Source organism: Thunnus thynnus, chromosome 21, assembly GCF_963924715.1.
Source record: "Thunnus thynnus chromosome 21, fThuThy2.1, whole genome shotgun sequence".
Lineage (NCBI taxonomy): Eukaryota > Metazoa > Chordata > Actinopteri > Scombriformes > Scombridae > Thunnus > Thunnus thynnus.
The window spans coordinates 7,553,335-7,573,151 of NC_089537.1; the positions used below are offsets into that span (position 1 = coordinate 7,553,335).

The 19,817-nt window shown below is 40.4% G+C and overlaps 1 protein-coding gene across 1 annotated transcript; it reads right to left on the reverse strand.

The window, feature by feature from the left end:
* Nucleotides 1-13,277: 13,277 nt before the first annotated feature.
* nell3 (NELL (neural EGFL like) family member 3) lies at nt 13,278-19,236 on the reverse strand. Its single transcript, XM_067578355.1, has 5 exons — nt 18,702-19,236; nt 17,799-18,484; nt 16,689-17,248; nt 16,105-16,171; nt 13,278-15,952 (listed from the first exon to the last, which is right to left on the reverse strand). Exons 2-5 carry the CDS (start codon nt 18,457-18,459, stop codon nt 14,415-14,417), a joined length of 2,826 nt encoding a protein of 941 aa, XP_067434456.1. The 5' UTR covers nt 18,460-18,484; nt 18,702-19,236; the 3' UTR covers nt 13,278-14,414.
* Between the last annotated feature and the right edge of the window lie 581 nt (nt 19,237-19,817).

The following is a 19,817-nucleotide window of genomic DNA, read 5'->3' on the forward strand; positions in this document are numbered from 1 at the left end:
GATTTGACCGTCCAAAAACTCTTATTAGCCTTTAACAAAGAAGTAAAGAAAAACTCTGGTTTCTTGCTTACAGGAAATATTGTTTGTTTATGAGAACTAATAAAATGTTAGTACTCAGAGTGCAGTTCATTTTCACTAAATATGGTGCAATTTTGAATCATATATTCTGCAAACTGCTGTGCTAGCTTCTCTCAAACATTCATTTGTCCTGAACTAAATGTTACTCTTAAATAAAAATATAAATAAATATTGTCAAAACAGATAATTTTGAATCTGCATTTTTCTTGTGTTTTGCTTTTCTTTTTTTTTTTTTTTGCTGTCAAACATATAATACCATTTTACCCACTTTTATTACGCTCCATTTTGTAGGCAAAAATCAGCTTATACATAATTTTCTGCCTCTGATAAAACACAGTGGTACTTCAACAGAAAAAGTTCAAATTTTTACATAAACTGACGAGAGAGTCCTCGAGCACTATAAAGTGGCATTTTCACAACACTGCAATGTCATTTGGTGCTGGTGCTACATTGTTCATGTTTATGTAATCTTTCTCTGACCTCTGAGATCATAGTTTTAGTGCCTCTCAAATAGTACTGTAGATTGATGATGTTAGTCACAATGCAGCACAGCAGCATGGAGAGAGGGTTTGTTATCATTGCCTATAGCAAAGTTTCAAGACACAGTGTGTCCAAAGCGAATGCAATCAAATACAATAACCTTGAGGACATAACAATGCACTCCAGAGAAAAGTAAAGCAGTTTCAATTTACATACATATGCATATACTGATACAAACAAGCAGTTAGTGATAATAATAATTGTAAAAAATAACATTTCTCATGACACTCCTATGATGTGATTTGTGGGCAACATCACCAGTAGGTTGCTATCTTCTCTCTAGATGGCACTGCTACCTCACAATTTGGTCATGGAGGAGCATCAGGGAGTGTATTTTTACCTTGCCTCAAATGGCATGCATTGCAAATGTTCTTGGAATTTCTGGCAAATAAAAACGATTTTCCATTATTGTCTCAATGAGTTGTTATTTTTACGTGCTCTTCTCAATCATTTATGATTACGGCAGTCCAAACGACAGAAGAAAACCCAAACTTTGTAAAAGATTCCCAGATGGTTTACCTCATCTTTCCCTCTCGTACACAGATGAAAATAGATAAAGAGGAAACTGTCACATGTGAATAATCATAGTCTGTCTTTGACAAAGACTAGACCCACAACCAGACAGAGATTACCCTAATTGTTTATTTAAATGACATAAAGGCCGTGATGATAAAAAAGTGAGATATGTTTTAAACAAAACATCTGTGGAGCACACTATCAGCTGACTTCCAGGTGCTCAGAGGAAATGGATGGTTTTAACATTACAAATATGATGCATCACCACTCAGCTAGACCACTCATTTAACTGTTTCCAGCCAACAGTTTGAGTGTGTTTGCATGATGAGGCCCAGGATAGTTCAATAAAGGCATTGATCAGTCTCCAACAGAGATTATACAATAAGATGAAAACTGGTTATTGTCTCACTGCTGAACCTTCTGTTGACATTACTTTAGCATGTAATCTGGCTGACATCTGTAACTAATGTTCTTCCTGTTTAGCTACACTGTGGGTTGGTTATAGCTAACATTTTACAATGTGATACTGTGTACCTTGCCAACAGCTAAGTGGATATTTAAACATCTGGGACACAAGTTTTTTTTTTAAATACACATGTTCTCTTGTTTAGTTTCCAAGTCGGTGAGATGAGCCATCAATTCCTTTTAGTAAATATGCAGAGAAAAAAATAAATGGTGTTATTTCTTCACAATCATGGAAGATCTGCAATATAATTAAAGTATATAGCTGGTGATGTTTAAAATATTTTTCTTATTGTCAACAAATCACATGTGCAGAGTCAAACCAATAATGAATTGATCTACTTATAAGTATTGTGTACACTGTAAAAAAAAAAAAAAAATCATAAAAAAACGGTAAAAAGTCTGGCAGCAGAAGTTGCCAAACACTGTCAAATAACAGTAAAAACCCTTTAGTTATTCTACAGAGATTTATTTTGAAATACTGATATTTACTTTGGACATTGTCTGCATTTTTACAGTTCAACCATTGTAAAATAAAAATAAAATCTCATTATAAAACATTGCTAGGATGTTAAACAAACGTATAAATCTGCACAAAAAATGAAAATGATTGCAGAACTACCTTAAAATTACCTAATTTAAATGAAAACTCGTGTTTTCATACAGTAAACTTTGATAAATTCATAGGATTATCCAATCCGTCCACGAGAACTCCCCATCAAAGAACAGATTTCTGGATGTAAAATACAGAAAAACTATGTGTTTACAGGCTTTTCCCATTAATGTATAGTGTTTGATTTATATGAACATTATTTGACAGTAATTGCAAGCAACTCCCCAATATATCTACTAGGGATGTGCAGAGAGCCCAGTATTTGTATTTGTATCTGTATTTGTTGAGGCAGCAAAATTATTTGTATTTGTATTCGAATAAAAGTGGGAAGAGGCTTAAAAATCCTGTTTTTGTTTTTTCATTAAAAAAACCCCCCACTATTTGTGCTTTGAATAACGTATTTGAATTCGGGTACACCCCTAATATCTACCGACATTTCACATTAATGTATGGGGTTCTGAATGTACAAAAACCATAAGGTCTATGTAAAAGTACCTTTATATCAATTTCCTTTAAACTGAATAAATATATGCATTTTTCCACTGACATTTTACAATATTGTGCAATCCATTCAATGCAGATCCCCATTTGAGATGTATGAGATTTCAAGATGTTTAATAACCAGAATGTATCATAAAATTACCTTTTACTGCTTGCTTTACAAAGTAATTTAAGTAATTTTTACAGTTTTATCCTTAAAGTTTCAAAATGAATAAACCAACAAACAGCCATATTGAATTATAATGTGGGTCTGAAGCTGATCAACCCAATAGGAGCTCAAACAGTATACAGATTACTAGAATGTATTTATTTTTGTGTCATTCAGATTACTTCAACAGACATCAATGGAAGCAAAAAAAGTTTTGTACATTCCACATCTCCCAAATCCAAAACTTATTTTGCTACAATTCAAATTTGTGATGTCCAAAAAACAATGAATTGAGGAAGATGTTATCGATGACACTGAGAACACCCAGGGGGATGTTCTCAGTTATTATTTTAATGTTAGATATTTACTTACCTACAATTCCCACAATGTATATAGCAGTATGTGCATTGTAGCAAGATTTGTGTCAACTTATTTTACAGTGTCATAGTGGTATAGAAACTTTTACTAGAAACTAATGCTGCAAGTACTTTTTGACAGGCCCTCTGTGAGAAAGGGGGTCCTTTCTTGGTAAACTTAACCTTGGACACCCCAAATAAATTACTCCATTTGGTTGCTGGCAAACACAGAGCCTCAGAGGTGTTGCAGACCAGTTAGACATGTCAAAAGGAACCCTGCATTATGTTTTCTCAGACATTTGCAAGGTCCTGTGTGGACTGAGGAATGAATACATATGATAGCTCAGAGAGGATGAGCTTGCCAACCTGCCAAGTGGCTTTCAACACAAAACTGGCTTCCCTGGAGTCATTGAAGCCATTGATGGCACACATATCCCCATCCCAGCATCCACACTCCATAGTAACAGTTACGTAAACAAGAAAGGACATGCAAGTATTCACCTCCAGGCAGTGTGTACATCAGAGACATGTACACTGGGGTCTGTGCTTGATGCCAGGGTGTTTCAGAACTGCCCATTATATGGCAACCTACAGGATGTAATGGGAAGTGACTACCACCTGCTTGGAGACACACCACACAGAGATAATGGGCATTTATCCCAGAGGCAAAAGAAATTCAACACACTCCACAGCTCAACCAGAGCTGTAATTGAAAGGGCATTTGGGCTTCTAAAGGGTAAATGGAGACGACTGAAGTACCTGCTCATGGAAGACCTCAGAAAGTGGTAATCACAGCTGCATGTGTTCTACACAATTTCCTCGTGAGGGAGGAAGGGCATCAAATGGAGGATTGTGAAGACGTGGGTGGCAACGATGGCAATGAATGTCAAGCAGTAGACACTGAAAATACTACAGGTCAAAAAAAAGGGATGAACTTACTTTGTTTTTGGTTTAGGGTGATTTGAGTTCTGTTTAACTAGTTTTGTTTGTTTCATTCAAGTTTTCAGAAGTTTTCATTTCATAAAAGAATGGAAAGAAAACAAATAATGAATAAAAAGGCACAAAGGTGATCAAGATTGCATTTATTTCCTTGAATCATAGACTACAACAAGCCATACATCATGTCATTAAACAAACAAAATAGAACCTAAGCCATCACCAGAATGTGGTAATAAGTTCCTATTTTTTCTTCACAACAAGCAGTAACAAATTGTTTTAACATGTCATTCCCTTCACTCGCCACTTCCATTGTTTGTTTTTGCAAGACCATCAGTTCTGACATCTGCCTCCTCTGCTCAGTGACATGCTGCTCAAATCACTGGGGTGCTTCGGATGTGGACTTGTGCTTTCTCTTTTTGCTTTTGCTGATGGCTTAGTTTGTGAAGTTGATGGTCCTGGGCCAACTGGGTCTAATGAGGATCCTGAGTGGAAAGAAAAAGATATTATACCTGGTGGTCTCAAAATGGAAGTGATCAAAAGCATCAAATATCACTTTCCTCCAACAAATCCATTTTGCCATTTTCACATGGACTCAAATATGTCTTCATCTAATGTAAATGAGAGTCATATGCAAACAAAGTTATTTCAAACATCCAGTTAACCAAGCCTCTAGTTACCTGAGCCACACAAAAGCCATCCTTCAAATAAAGCTGTTAGCAACACTACCAAGTTACCCAGAAAAATTAGATGCCAACATTGGAGCTACTTTGTATCCAAGATGGTTGGTAATTTGACTGAGGGCATTTTATGACATCACTGAATGAATAAAAACTTATAATTAAGATCCAATGTATAAGATTTTAGAAATGCATGAAGATAACATTTTCTTTTTGATTAGCAAACTGCACTCATCTGTTGTGCTGATTCATGTTGATGTGGCAACAAAAATGTCCACAATTAAAAACATTAAATGAATGAAAGATTAACACCAGCAAATGATGGCACGGTCCGGACCGGCACCACGCTGGGATCATCAGCCAGGATGTCCTCCACTGAGGAGAAGACCCAGCTGCTGGCACCACTCCCAGTCTGCTTCTTGTTATCAACTATTGTTTTGTATCTAAGAATAGAAACCCAGACATGGCAAATGTCTTCAAATTGCCCTACTCCCAAAAAAATGCAAATGCCAGTACCAAAGCGAACCTGTGTTTTAATTGCCTGAATTTATTGTCACATGCTCCAAAGTCATATCCTTTAGCCAACGTTTCTGCAGCTACCCTTTTTCCACACTTCTACTTTCTTTAATACAGGAGACTGAAAGTCTTCAGCTATTTGCTTCGTCTGACAAATTGGAAGCAAGGTTTCTTCGTGTGTCCATGTCTCCAGATATATCTTATTCCTCTGTGCTGTAGACTTCTGTTGTTGTCCAAAAACTAAAAACACTTCAGTGAGGCACACTGTTGCAGTGGGTGACATGTTGCTTATACCATTAAAAGTTTGGGCACAGCAGTTTGTTTAGAAACGGCTCCAAAAACTAATAACAGCAATCATGTTTTCAGTCTCCAGAGAGTAGTTCCTTGTACGACAGATGCCACTGTGTATGTGTGGGAATGCAGTTCTGTTTGCAGAGTTTCACCAGCTTGTTGTGCTACATATCACAACCTCCTGACTTTGTACTACACTGTGCATTGTAAATTTAAAAAAAAAAAAAAAACTTTAGTCAAGAGGTTGTGATATGTAACACAACAAGCTTGAAAATGTGATCACTCTCATTAGTCTTTTGAGCCATTCCTAAACAAACTAACACGATCAGGGCAAAGGAGCATGTCACCCGGTGTGGCTCATTGATGTGTTTTTAATAGTTTTTGGAGAACAAAAGGTCTACAGCACAGAGGACTAAGATATATCAGGCTTTGGATACACACATACTTATAAGTAGATCAGTTCATTATTGGTTTGGCTCTGTACATGTTGACAATAAGAAAATATAAAAAATGACCAGCCATATCCTTTGAAGTGATTTTAACCCCTCTAAAGCCTGTTAGTTTACACTTTACACACAAAGCATGTACAATACACATACTATACAGTGATCCATGCTTAAATAAATGGAAAAAGACTTGCATGCACACATATAGTCATTATGAGTGAGATATTCCCCCTCCCTCAGGGGAGTTTTACAGTCCACTGCTGCAGAGCCACATGGAGAAAAAATGACTTGTCAGCTCATCCTCCATTAATTATCATCAAGGAATTACCTGTGTGTACTCTTGACATCACATTTTAAATTCTTGTGTCATGAGACTTCCAAATTAATTTCAGTCAACCTTGACACGCTGCCTCTGTAGACTCTCTACTGAGTCTTCCTGATAGACAGTTCAGTCTTCCACAGAGTCTAAATATTTTCATCACTGCCTTTACAAATTACAAATAACTCAAAGAATAAGGAGAATACCTACTAAATGTCCAGGTCTGGCATTTATCAGAGATTCACCCTGTGAGGTTCCTTCCTCTCTGTTGTCTGAGAAGTTCCCATGTGAGCTCTTTATCACCAGTGTCACCTAGACGATCTGTTCAGTGTTTGCGGCAACCCCGACCATGTGGAGCACATCACAGACCTTGTAAAGCCCCAATACTCTAATCCTACATGTGATTACACAAAGAGGAGAGAAAGCTGCTCTCTCCAAACACACAGGTAGCAGATAGGAGAAGTGTAGCAAACTTGTCGTAAAGTTTAAGTTGGCAAAGTTACTCCTTTCTAAAACTTGGCAGAGATTTATGAGCAAACCAACATATGTTAAAATAAGGGTGACTGGCTTGAGAAAGGCTTACCAAAGCATTTTGACAGAAAGGCCTAAAGGATTCTCATGGTCCTATAAACGACTGGAGTCTTTCCTGAAAACAGACTGTGTGTGTGTGTGTAGGGCAGCTAAGCCGAGCCAGATGTTAGTGTCTGTTGGAATTGGTGGTGTTCACCTCGCAGTCCTCCGCGCCGTACCCTGCCTGAACTCTGCTGCTGCCCTAATGTCAACCCAGAAGCTGGTAGGTCATCCGTTAGTGTTTGGTTTCACTTTGACATTCCTCAGCCAACACATGAAAGCTTGGTCACCTCAGGGGAGGGGCTGCATGCTTGGTTGACAGCAGAATAAGTTTTTTTCCTCCATATGTTGTGTTATTTATCAGCTGTCCAGCCAGAAGGAGTTTACCAGTGAGCATGGATTTGTTGGTTTGGAGGTCAAAATACATTGAGATGTCTAAGTTTAGAGCTGCTCTAATCGCTGTTTTTTAAATTAAAGTCAGATGACTACATGTGCATAAAAAGAGTCACCCTTAGTGACAAACTCAGAGAATTATCACCAGACTCTGCAGTTCCCCTAAGCTCTACAGATTCTCCTATCAACGTGGCTTTTGGGCACAGCAGGCAGCTGTTTTCTGTGGGAAAACTCTGATAAAGACACTCTGTACAACCTGCTGAGCACCAAACAGCAGACTGCCAAAGTGAGAGACTGACAAGTGGTGAACATAGTGAAGCTTTTAGCCCCTAAAGATCCAGATATTTCCCTTAGGAGTTGGTGGACACCAGTAGAGGCAAAAAGAGAGTTAATATTTGACTTAAGTTCACCAGGTGGAACGAAACACAACTCAAAACAAATGCTGCTACATATCTGCTGGATGTGTAAACAGGCAACACATGTTTGTTTTATTAATTTTATAAGGTGATAATACGTAAATGTTGTGTTAACAACTAATTGCAGGCAAAACAATCAGTAAATGCTACTCTATTTTAATTCTTACTCCAGTTTATTACAACTTATTTTCGTAGTTTGGGGTACAATAGTAACACTGTACAGGCCTCTTTCTGTGCAGAGATGTGTTCAAAGGTTTATCCGAAGCTAATATGAGGTTTCAGCAGTCTGAGTTAGTCGAATTAAGTGGATATCTCTTTAGTGTGAAATTCCCTTTGTGTTTCAAGAATCTACAAGAAGTCCAGTTGCACTTGACTCAGTGTTTTTTTGGATATACCATTTCCCAGCAGAGAATCTTCAGAGACATTTGGAAGATATCTACTTAATTTGAATACAGTTATTACATTTTTGCACAGACTGTGGATTTTGTCCCCCATCACTTACACTGAAATTGCAAACCTATCCTGTTTCAAGAGCATGTCTTGTACATTCATATACTTAAATATGTAGCAGGTTGAAAAACAGTTATATTGAACCTTGACAACTAAAAAAAACACTAAAAACTAAACAAGTTTTTAACACTTTTAACATCAAAACCAATGAGCAACACTGACATTGTTTCACCTCCAAATCACACATTCATGCTTGCTAGATTGCATCATATATCATAAATGCTGCACTATCATATTTTTCCTGAAGACTACTTAAGCCAAAGATATTCTAAATGCAGAGGCACTTCTGTCTTGTTTTTGGAGCCTGCTCCGTTTGTCAAAGTCAGTCATACTCATTAGCTTCTCTGACCTCGCTGTGCACCCTGCCTGCCACCTTAGCATGCACCAAGTTCTGTTGCAAAGCGCTGCACACTCACACACATACACACACACCACTCTGCTCAACTTATTGTGGTATATGCAGAGTCATTTGTATGGATGCATTCAGTGAGATAGTTAATCTGTAAGCGCCTGCCGGAGAAAGCAATTAACCTCATGGACCACTGGGGAGTTGATATGAGTGGGAGAGCATCTCTCCGCCGTTTAAATATACACCAAAGGGACTTGCATTCTCGCATCCAGCCAACCTATTATTCATCATCAGCGCTTTAAATGGCCTCTTCATGAAGACAGGGCTCTCTTGATTCTACCTATACATGTATATATAGCACACACACACACACTCACACACACACACACACACACACACACATGCGCACACACACAGGTATTTATTTCCATACACACACTGACTGATCCCATTTCTCTGGAGTTTCGGATTGCCCTTGATGCAGAAATGATTAAGGTCAGCTAAAGAACAAGAAAATTAAATGCTGCATTCCTGGTGATCAGGGAATTTACCAGACACTGGAGGGAACTATGCAAGCAGGGCCCTTGCCAAGACAGGAAAAAGGAGATGTCCAGCATGATTATTTTCAATGCTGACATTGCCTGGCCAATATGTTATAGACAGCTTATAGTGTACTTACAAAGTAAAACAGTTTGTTTTTTATTTCTTGTTAGATCTGTCCCTTTTCATAGAATAAAGCTGATCACCAAGCTCCTTTAAATTCCTGAGATTTTTGAGAAACTTTTCACAGCCTGTTCAATATGAATCCCATCCTGTGTTTGTGGCTACTGACCTGCTAGCCCATTCCCTCATGCATCAGTAACCTCTCTAATGAGGAGAGAAACACCGGCACAGATGGACAAAGGAGGGGAGGGGTTTGCGACAGATGAGCGGATACACAAAAAAGGGAGGGTGATGGTGGATTCAGTCTCCCAAAAGCGCAGGGACATGAAGTCCAAATACATAAATGAGTAAGTCAGAGGTTTGACTTTTGATTAGACAATTTTTTCTCAGAGGCAGAGCTGCAAAGTAAACAGCCTTTCTTGACCATTACAGTCATGATCATGGACAGTTATCATGCAAAATTCACTCACCTGCAGGTTGCAATGATTAGACAGAGAGCAGTGTAGAATACTTGAACCGTCAAGAGGGAAAAGAGTATTGAAACAACTCCACTCTCTCAACTCCAAACAGAAATTTTAAAGGCTCTTGGAATAAACATCATCTGGAATCATACCAGCTGAATGATGTAAGCTCATACTTTGGACTTGGACACAATATCTCCTCCATTCAGGCACAAATTTGGTTTCCCGTCTAAAGGATTGAATCCATTTGATGTCATCCAATTAACATGTTAACGGGCAGTATGTGATATAAAGTTTTTGGTGTAGAATATAACCATTACTAAAGTAGAAATGGAGGTAAAACTTTAAATATTGTATGTCCAGATCTAAAAAATGTTATAAAGTAAGCCATTCAGAACAGTACAGAAGTGTTTTTCAGAGGTGCTGCCAGCAAAAACACCCAGAATGAAGACCTTTCACACTGAACAATAAATTTTATTTCCCTATTAAGACCTCCTTTATATGATTAATTCTCAGAAGAAACTAACAAGATGGATTAAAAAAAAAAAAGCATCATTACGGTCTGTTTTCACAGCACATAAATCCTCTTGCAACCTTTTTTTCATGCTGAGCACCACTGTGACACACTGTGTGGAGGTTTGCAGCATCAAACCTGACCACATGGTCTAAACATTTCCCTGTAGACAAGAGGCCTTGGCTCTCACAGTAACATCCGCTTCTGATTAAAGCAAGCCTGTCTCCGGCTTTGTCCTTTTTAAGTCAACATCGGAGCAGACTGGGGCCAGGTTTGGGTTAGGAGGGTGTGCACCTCAACCACAAATCACTGCGACTGATGTGTCTATTAACATGACACCATGTTACATTTTTTCCTGCAGACACAAATGAATGATGCAGATACACATGCGGAGAATAATGTTAAACATTCTCTAGACATAAGGAGTATTATTAGTTGCATAGGATTGTTTAGTTGTTGAGACAGTCGTGTTTTTGGAATCATCAGAGATGTCTGTTGTGTTAGAGACAGTTTGAGTGAACTCCAAACACAAAAACCCTCAGAAAACAAATAAACTCACAACAGATGCGGTGATGAATGATGTCTCTCTGTTTTGCCACAGATACACAGTCATGCAAGCCTGCAGGCCATAAAACTGCATGCCACCTTTGGTGTTGTTACACACATTTCTGAATTCTGAAATCCTTTTGGTTGACAGATTTATTTAGACTGTGCCATCCCGTCTCAGCCAAACTTTAATTAACTCATGGTTTCATGCGTATGAATGGAAGATAAATGTGTATTTTGTGCTGCACGATTAAATGGGGATGAAGTATGCTTCTCATTTAAGTGTGGAACTGTTCTGTCAGGGCTAATCATAAATTCTCCACTAAATTTGGTTAAACTTTCATAAATTGACTGTTCTGGCCACTTGAGGCAACAGCACCCCACAAAAACCTGAAAAACGCAGACTCTGTGACTTATTAATACCTAATTAAGTTATTTTGTCTAATGTTCTAGCAATCGGTTGTCCACTGACACATCTAACAGACACTGAGCAGCATCAGGAAGTTAATGTGTTTTGATGGTGGCTTGGCTTGACTCATCTAACCATTGAATGTAGTTGTGGGTGAATTTAAAGGACCACTGATGACGACAGGCAGGATACTACTGCTTTATTTCATATCCGTCAACATATCAACCTCACGTCAACGTCATCAGGATGTCTGATTAAACTAATAATAATACCATCATAATGCAGTGACATTAATATCTCCCAGTATCTCAACTCAAGGAGGATATTGGTAGCTCCATCATGCTTCTGTCTTCTCAAATAGTGATTATTTATAACCAACTTAACCATTTCTCATAATTATGAGATCCAATCTCATAGTTACATGATTGCATGATGCAAGTATGGGATACTAAGTCACAATTATGAGATAGGGAAGTCATAATTACAAGAAAAGTTCTTTTTTCCTTTTGTGAATGCAATACACTTCACGTAGGATACTGACCTCAATTTCGGTAGTCTGGAGATCGCTTCTGTCTTTGCATGATGTCATCTTTTATTTGTTTGGGCTGGATGAGTAAGTATGTTCACTCACGCTGGAGCATATCAGGAGTGGTTTCCAGTTTGTCCTGTTGATTGCAGTTTTCATCAATGAATGCATCAGGTCTGTTAGTCTGACAGTGCGCAAAAATGGCCTCTGGACTGAGGCGTAGACAAGTCAAAATACAGTGAAACAGTGTGAAACCTTGAGTATGGAGACATGTTTCTGGCCACCTGATGAATATAAGTCTTTACTCTCATGTTAGGTCACGTCTCGGTCACGGTCTCCACAACTCCTAAAGGGAAATGTCTGGTTCTTAACAGGAGCTGATACAGTAGATGTTTGACTTAACCAACCTCACCCTCACCAGCTGATTGCTAACTTTCTGTCCGCCATTTGTTCAGTTGGTTTATCAGAGCCATTTCCTGCAAACAGATGCTATCAAATGGAAACACGTTGTTGAAAGCAGAGTCAGTAGACCACACAACCAAAACAAAAATCTAAAAGCTGGGTTAGGGTTAACTCTGTAACTCTGAGGGGAACTACAAAGTTAGGGGATAATTCACCCTTACAACCCTTTCCCATTACACGTAATCATTTGATCCATTGTTAATAAAAAAATATTGATTGCTGAAAATGTTTTCAATAAACACACACATTCGTCTGTTTTTTTTTTTTCTTCTTCCTGCACTGTTTCTCTGTCCCAATTTCTCTCTCTCTGATGTCTCTGAAACTCTTCATGTGCTGTGGGTCTCATTTGATCTACAGCATCAGACATCTGGAGCACTGCTCCACTGAAACACCTGTTTTCAATTCAGGCAACCGACAGAAACATTTGATTGTTTCTCACAACCAGGCTTTTTCTTTCTCTCTCTCTCTCTCTCTGTGTCCCTCACATTGACTCATGGGCTATTTGTTATGTTTAAGCCAAAAAACAGCTCTTCTATAGATAATAGATGGAATAATCATTTAAACTTGATCGAGACCAATTCAGAGAAAAATACAGTGTATGGTTTTCCAGGTATCATGTCTGCAATTTTGGCACCTTTGCTGCTGAGTAAGATTGCTTTCAAATAGGTTCAGTATGTTTGAGATTAAATCGAATGAGTAACGTCTGAATGTTAAACTTTTACCCTTTAACTTAATGGAAAATAATGGCCATTCAGGATGAAAATGCTGATAGTCATGATAGGTAAGTCCACTATAAAATCACTGTGCTTGTCAAGATATGGGAGTAAAGGTCACATGGGAGGTCAAATGATGTGGCTCAACAGGAATGCTCTTGGTGCGCATTATGCTAAATAAAATATAGATACTGTAATCGTCTGACAACATCGTGCGACATGTTTCAGCTCTGACGTCTTAGTTGCAGTTATCTGACCTGAATTTGACATTTTCTTTCAATAAAAAAAAGCACAACACAACCTATGAGGCGAGTTGACGTTTACAAGTGAAAGTGAAATTCCCTCTCTGGCAAAATATATGTACATTTTATTTGGTGTTGAACAAGAATACATGCATTGACGTTCCACAAGACATGTACAGGGGAGCCCAACCACACACACACACACACAAACACACACATACACACGTAAACACACACACACACACACAAAATCACTAAACATAATAAAGTGAGAATAAAGCTGAAGAATTTCAGTGGCGGCTTCACTGCCAACTCTCTGAAACACTTAATTATGCCTAATTTAGAGGACAGAACACACACAGAGGCAATTAGGAACGATATGCATGGTCAACTCTTCACAGGGAAACAGCATTTAGGCAGAAGAATAACAAAGTATGATGTTTGCACATTCCATAATACTATGTTAAACACTACACTTGTGCAAAAACGTATGATAAAGGCTATCGCTGCATGTATCTGAATATCAACACTGCCTACTCAGTGCTTTACCATATACTTTTTTCTTGTTTTTTCTTGTTTTCACTCACGTCTGACAAATAAATGCTTTCTATAGTGTAACTATAAAAGTCCTGTGTTGTAAAAGGCAAATAAATACAACCAAAAACATCATCAAATATCAAAACTCCTGCCTACTGAAAGATTACTACATTGCATTAGTGTATAGCGCTTTCATGGCAGCTCTTCAGATCATTTAAAGGCCTATTGATATAATACAAATCAAGTTTGATACATACATGTTAAATATGTGCAGAGATAAAAGGATATACATTTTTAAATGACTCGTACACAGAAGTAGGCATGCCAATTTGTGTGCACACACATATCTATAAGCACCACTGCACACTTATGTACACACACTCATACTTACAGACACACACAAACACACACACACACAGACACACATTCCATGAAGAATTGGTCGCTGCTCAACCAGCCGAAGTACTCAGAGCAAAAGCAGTACTTACAGTATACCCGAAAGTAATTTAACAATAAAAGTTTAAACAAGTGATGAAATATAAATTCAAAGCACTTACAAAGACAGAATATGTGTTACAGATGAACATGTTTTTCATCAACCAGCATTCTTCTTCAATTTGGTAAATTGTTGAATCTGCTCTGCAATTCAATATTGTGCAAAACTGTCTTTTTTTTCACAAAATGTATGAATGACAAAGGGATCACACTGCAACCCAGAGGATTGAAATGTTAGTGCCTCCCTCATGTGTTATCTGGTTAACTCGTCCACGGATACAGTCCAGAGTAACATAGACAGCTGTGCCGTTCTGGACCTGAAATGAGGCCCTCAGCCCTATACTGGCCCACTCACTCCCCTCAGGCATGTATCCAGAAACCTGTTGAGCCACAGGTCCTGCCTGCCTGCCCCGACCGGGACCCTCCACCCGCTGCAAAGTGAGTTTTACTATATTACAGGAGTGGATCAGCTTCAGGTTGAGGGCTACATTCACTGTCCCTTTGTCATGGAAAATAAAGTTCTTCCGGCTGTTTGGCTCACCGGTACGGGCCAAATGAACCTGCTCTGTGTCTGGGCTGATCTGCTGGAACAACAGCGGTTTATTCCTGACTGCACCAAAAGGAAGACCGGTCCTGGACACAGTAGCGGTCAGAGCTGATGACACAGCTGAGGGAATCCAGATGAGGCTCAACATGCTGATCCCGGTGCTGTCCCCAAAGTAGCGGATGTTGCACTGGGATGGAGACGTGATCTCGAAGCTGAGCGTGTCTCCGCTGTCCACGCTCACAGCACCGGAGAGGGTGATGGAGGTGTCCCTGTAGTTGACGCCGGCCTTGAAGGCTTGCATCGCCGCCTGGCCGGTCCCGTTGCGGTTAGTGTAGGCAATCAGGGAGAAACCCTCTCGAATGCAGGTGTGGCCCATTGAGTAAAGCGCCTGCTGGAGGACGAACTTTACCACACCGCTCTCTGTGAAGCGTACTCCACGGTTGTCATGAGTCAAGCTGATCATGTAGGGGTCGGAAACTGAGGTCATGCGGAAAGTTGGGCGGTAGCTGGTCTGGTAGTGTGCCAGCAGTGACATCTGAGCCGACATAGCAACAGCGCCTGTATCGTGTGACAACCAGAGCAGACTGAAAGAGGGAGTGGTGACATCATAGACGTGAAGATCTTTGCTCTGGTTGCAGTGTTGATTCGGACTCTTCAGCAGCAGAGTTAAGGTGTGATTAGGTTCTACCTCGACCCCGCTGCTGACACTGACACCCTGGAAGTACTTTCCATCCGGTTGTTCAATGCGAACGCCACTGAGGTCCAGACCCTCCTCCTCCTGGCTCTCGTTGAGCCTCATGCCCACTTGGAGGAAGTTCCTGCAGCTGTGCTTTATTGCAAAGTTATGATCCAACCACACCAGGCCATGCTGCAGGAAGGTCACTTGCCCCCCCTTGTTGGACAGCAGTTCGCTGCTCTCCTTGCCTCGGATGTTTAACTGAAGCCCGTGGAAGATGTTGGCACCGGAGGTCCTGGCAGGGGGAACTGCCACATTGGAGCCCCAAGACTGCGAGAGTCGGCTCTCTGACAGCTGGCCACAGACGGAGTCGCTGATGGCTGTGCAGGGAACAGTGACAGGCTCTCCATCACAGTCTGAACAGGCTTGGCACTCCTGCAGCTCCTGGTTATAGAAGTAGTCATGACCACACAAGCCCATCACTGCTTCTCTCTCAGAAACTCCCAAACACCTGAACCCTCCTTTGCAGTAATAGATGAGAGAAAGGAGAAACCAGGGAATAAAAATAATGTCAAAGAATGCTTCATGCTCATTATAAATACTAAACTTTTATTAATTCTGTTCATGATTAGAGAATACATTGCTGGCAAAATAAGAAATGTGTTAAACAAACCTGGAGTGTTGAGGCACTTCACTCGCTCTCCACAAATGTTTGGTAATTCAAGACATTCATCTCTGTCCTGTAATTCATACAAAACAGTATTATCAACAGGAAGAAATTGTAAATGTCAATAAAAGGGTTCAACTGATTTGATTGTAGCCTTGTAGATTGTGTACTTTAACTGCAAAGTGTGTTCATGACCTCATAAATTGGCCTTTTATTCAAAAAATTGAGTTTTCATTTTAATCAGAGCGGGAGATTAGATCAACTATTGAGGTCTGAGAGCATTTTCACTCACAATCAGCTGTTTTGTTTTTTTTATTTTGCTAGAATGGAAACTGCAAAGCCTTGAGCATTAATGACATATGCTTGAAACCACTGATACCATCATGTGAAAAATACAGCCATCAACAGAGACATGTTCACACATTGCAGTGGGTTGGTTTTCACACATCACCTATCACATATGTGTGGTTTGAGAGATATCAGTCATCATGATCATAGCACAGTGTTTAATATAAACCACACCATAAATATAAATAACAAGGGTGTGACCATGTTTACCAAAAAGCGTATATAACTTATTATAAAGGTACCTGGCACATCCTGTCTGCTGTAGAAGAGCACTGTGAGATGAGGAAGAAGCCTGGTGGACACATTGTGCACTTCTCACACTGAGGTGGGTCCCTCTGAAAATCACAGAACTCCTCTGGTCCACAGGTTGAAGGGCATCCCAGCAGAGGTTGAGGAAAATTAGCCTCCCCGACTACATCCATCACCTTAGAGTCCATGTCCATTTTGTGAACGGCGTAAGACTTCTGCAGGTGGCTGCGGGCCTGGCTCTGAAGACCCGCCAGGTGGCTCTCGAAGTAACTCTGCAGCTCACCCTGCAGGCCCTGGAAGGAAACCTGTTTAACGGTGTCTGAGAGGAGACCGTACTGGGCCTTCACCACGTCCATCTGCTCATACATTCGCTTCTGCTGATCCAAGATCTCTCGCTGCTGAGACAGAAGCGCCTCCTGTTGGTCGGCAAGCTTCTGCTGCAGGTCTCGGATGACCATCTGCTGCGCTCGCAGGGCCTCCACCAGCTTCTCCTGCCCCTTGGCCAGCTGCAGGTGCAGGATGAGGGCATCCTCTGATGGTACTTCATTCTCACCTGTTAGGGAAATAATCCAAAATGAGAGAACAGAACAGACAGACAAGTTCTTATTGTTAAACATTGCAGTGGAGGAAGTGATGAATGAGCTTAGGACTGATTTAGAAGTCTAATTTCAGCAAACAATGCTGGCACAAAGTGTGAACACCTAGTGACCCCATTCACTTAGCCTGGCCATGGCAAATGTACTGAAAGTTTCATGTATTCCAACATCAAAGTACAAACTACATTTTCTGGACAATTGACTCTGAGAAATTTTTTCAGTTCAGCTACTCTAGTTGCCCTGCAGATGTCATTTTAGGCTGAAGGTCAACAAAGTCTTCCTTTGCCTTTAGACCAGATTCCGCTTTTCCTAATCACTGCTGGGAAATGGGGGGTTAAAGTCAATAAAGTGCAGCTGGTTCATTTATAGGCCTGCTGCTTTCAATGCAGGATAATAATTCATCAACTTTTTTTCGAGATTGTCTCAACCAGAAATATCTCACAGTGGTGATGGTGCGCAATTGTGCTAGAAGGACAATAGTTAAAATGTCATGACAGTGATGAATACCTGGCTTTATGTCACATGTGAGCTGGACACCCAAAGGCGCGCCGCCAAGTTCCGACGACGGATATCCAAACTCCGGAAAATCTCCCAGAAATTGCGCGGCTCTGTCGAACAGATGGACGGGAGGAAGCTGGCTGGAGGTGGAAGACGCGCTCTCCTCTGAATCGGCCAGACATCCCTCTCCCACACAAGACTTTGCTCGAGGTTTTGGCCGTATCCTCAATGGCAGTCTGCACTCGATCCCTTTACAGTCTCGGGTGTCGTTGGTGGGCTGCAATTGTTTCACAAGAGCAGCGCAGCCCGCATCGGTGCATCCTTCAGGTAAAACTTCAGGCGCTCTCATCCGTGTGCCGCTGTCGCTGTGCCGCCCGCGAAGCGGTTGGACCACCGGATGGGCTTCCGACGCAGCTCTTGGAGAGCTCGGGTATGCATGATAGTGGCTGCCAACTATCTGCGCCGCTCTCCCCTGTGTTGTCGGGTTAAATTGCCGCTGTGGTCTGGAGGATCTTCCCCCAGGACAGTGCGCACCGGTGCACGGTCTTGGATCGCCTGTTTCCGCGCCGTAGCAGTGCGTCCCCCGGCAATTTTCTGCAACAGCATGCGCGGTGCCGTGCAGTGATACCCAAGAGAGCAGCAGCAACAGCACTGGTGATATTAAAACCATTTTGCGTCAGTTATATTTTCCCTCCCTGCAAAAGAAGAAAAAAAAATGCGAGTTTAGCTTTTGATTTCCAGATGGAAAATCTGGGAAAACCCTCTAAAAAAACCCAAAACTGTTCTGTGATTCACAGTCCATAATCTCCTTTTTTCAGAATACACCCCCCTCTATCACAACAGAGAACAAACTTAATTGACATAACATAATTGACAGAGACTCTCAAACTGCAGCTCATGACAGAACATTACCTTCTGCTTCAGGTACGGTGAAACTGGCTTTCCCGACTGTCAGTAAGGAATAAAAACATTACACACACGCATTACTGCTGCCTCCCTCCATGCCTGACCCACTCTGTGGGCTTCTGCACTACAATGTCAGTATGTGGCATTCCTACGACTTAATTAGCATCAGGTTTCCACGGCCACAAATTAACCCTTCACCTTCCCTCCTCTCTTTACGGGATTTCCCCTCTGTGGTGAAAGAAGACATTTTCTAAATCATCATAGGATTCTTGACTGAAATCCGGGTCTGTGTTTTGCCAAAATAATGTCCTCCAGTCCAGTTTAGATGTTTGTCATATTTTTCCTGATGACTGTCACTTTTCATTCTGCTCACTGTTGACTTTCCTGGCAGAAAAAGTGTCAGTGTTTTTTTGTTTAGCACATCCTGAATGTTGAGACAGCTGCTGATCCTCAACCCTGTGTCCTTCGTGTTATACTGGCCTTGTCAACACCAAACACCCCTCTTTATAGACAGAGCCAACAGAGGTCAAACTTTTGTTCAAGAGACCTATGGCAGAAGTCAGGAATGCGAACTTTACAGCTGGTTTTTGGACCCTAATTTTAGTGCTTTAGCACAGCCAGACATCCAGTCAGCGGTTATCTGAGGCTGATGCGTGGTTTGGTGTTTGGGTTTGTAGTCTTTGGGGTTCTGATGTAATGTTTTGTGTGATTATTTCAAGGTCAAGCATGTATGGAAGCCAATTTCTGCCAGAAAAATAAAAAAATAGATTAAGAATTAGACATGAGGAAAATAAAAAAAAACCTCATGACGAGCCAAAACCTTGACGTTTTACCTTATAATTTTGATTTTGTATCTCAAATTTTCACTTGTGTATCTCATAATGTTGACTTCTCTCATCATATTTTTTTACTTACCTCATCATTTTTTATTAACTAATATATTTTACATGTATTTAATACATTTACATTTTACTTAATATCTCATACTTTTAAATCTGAATCTGAATATTCTGACTCAGTGAAACAAACTTTGAATGATCATCTCATATCATCCCATACTTTTGACTTACCATGAGTATTTTTATCATGTCTGACTTTTCATCTTTTTTTTTTTTTCTTTCT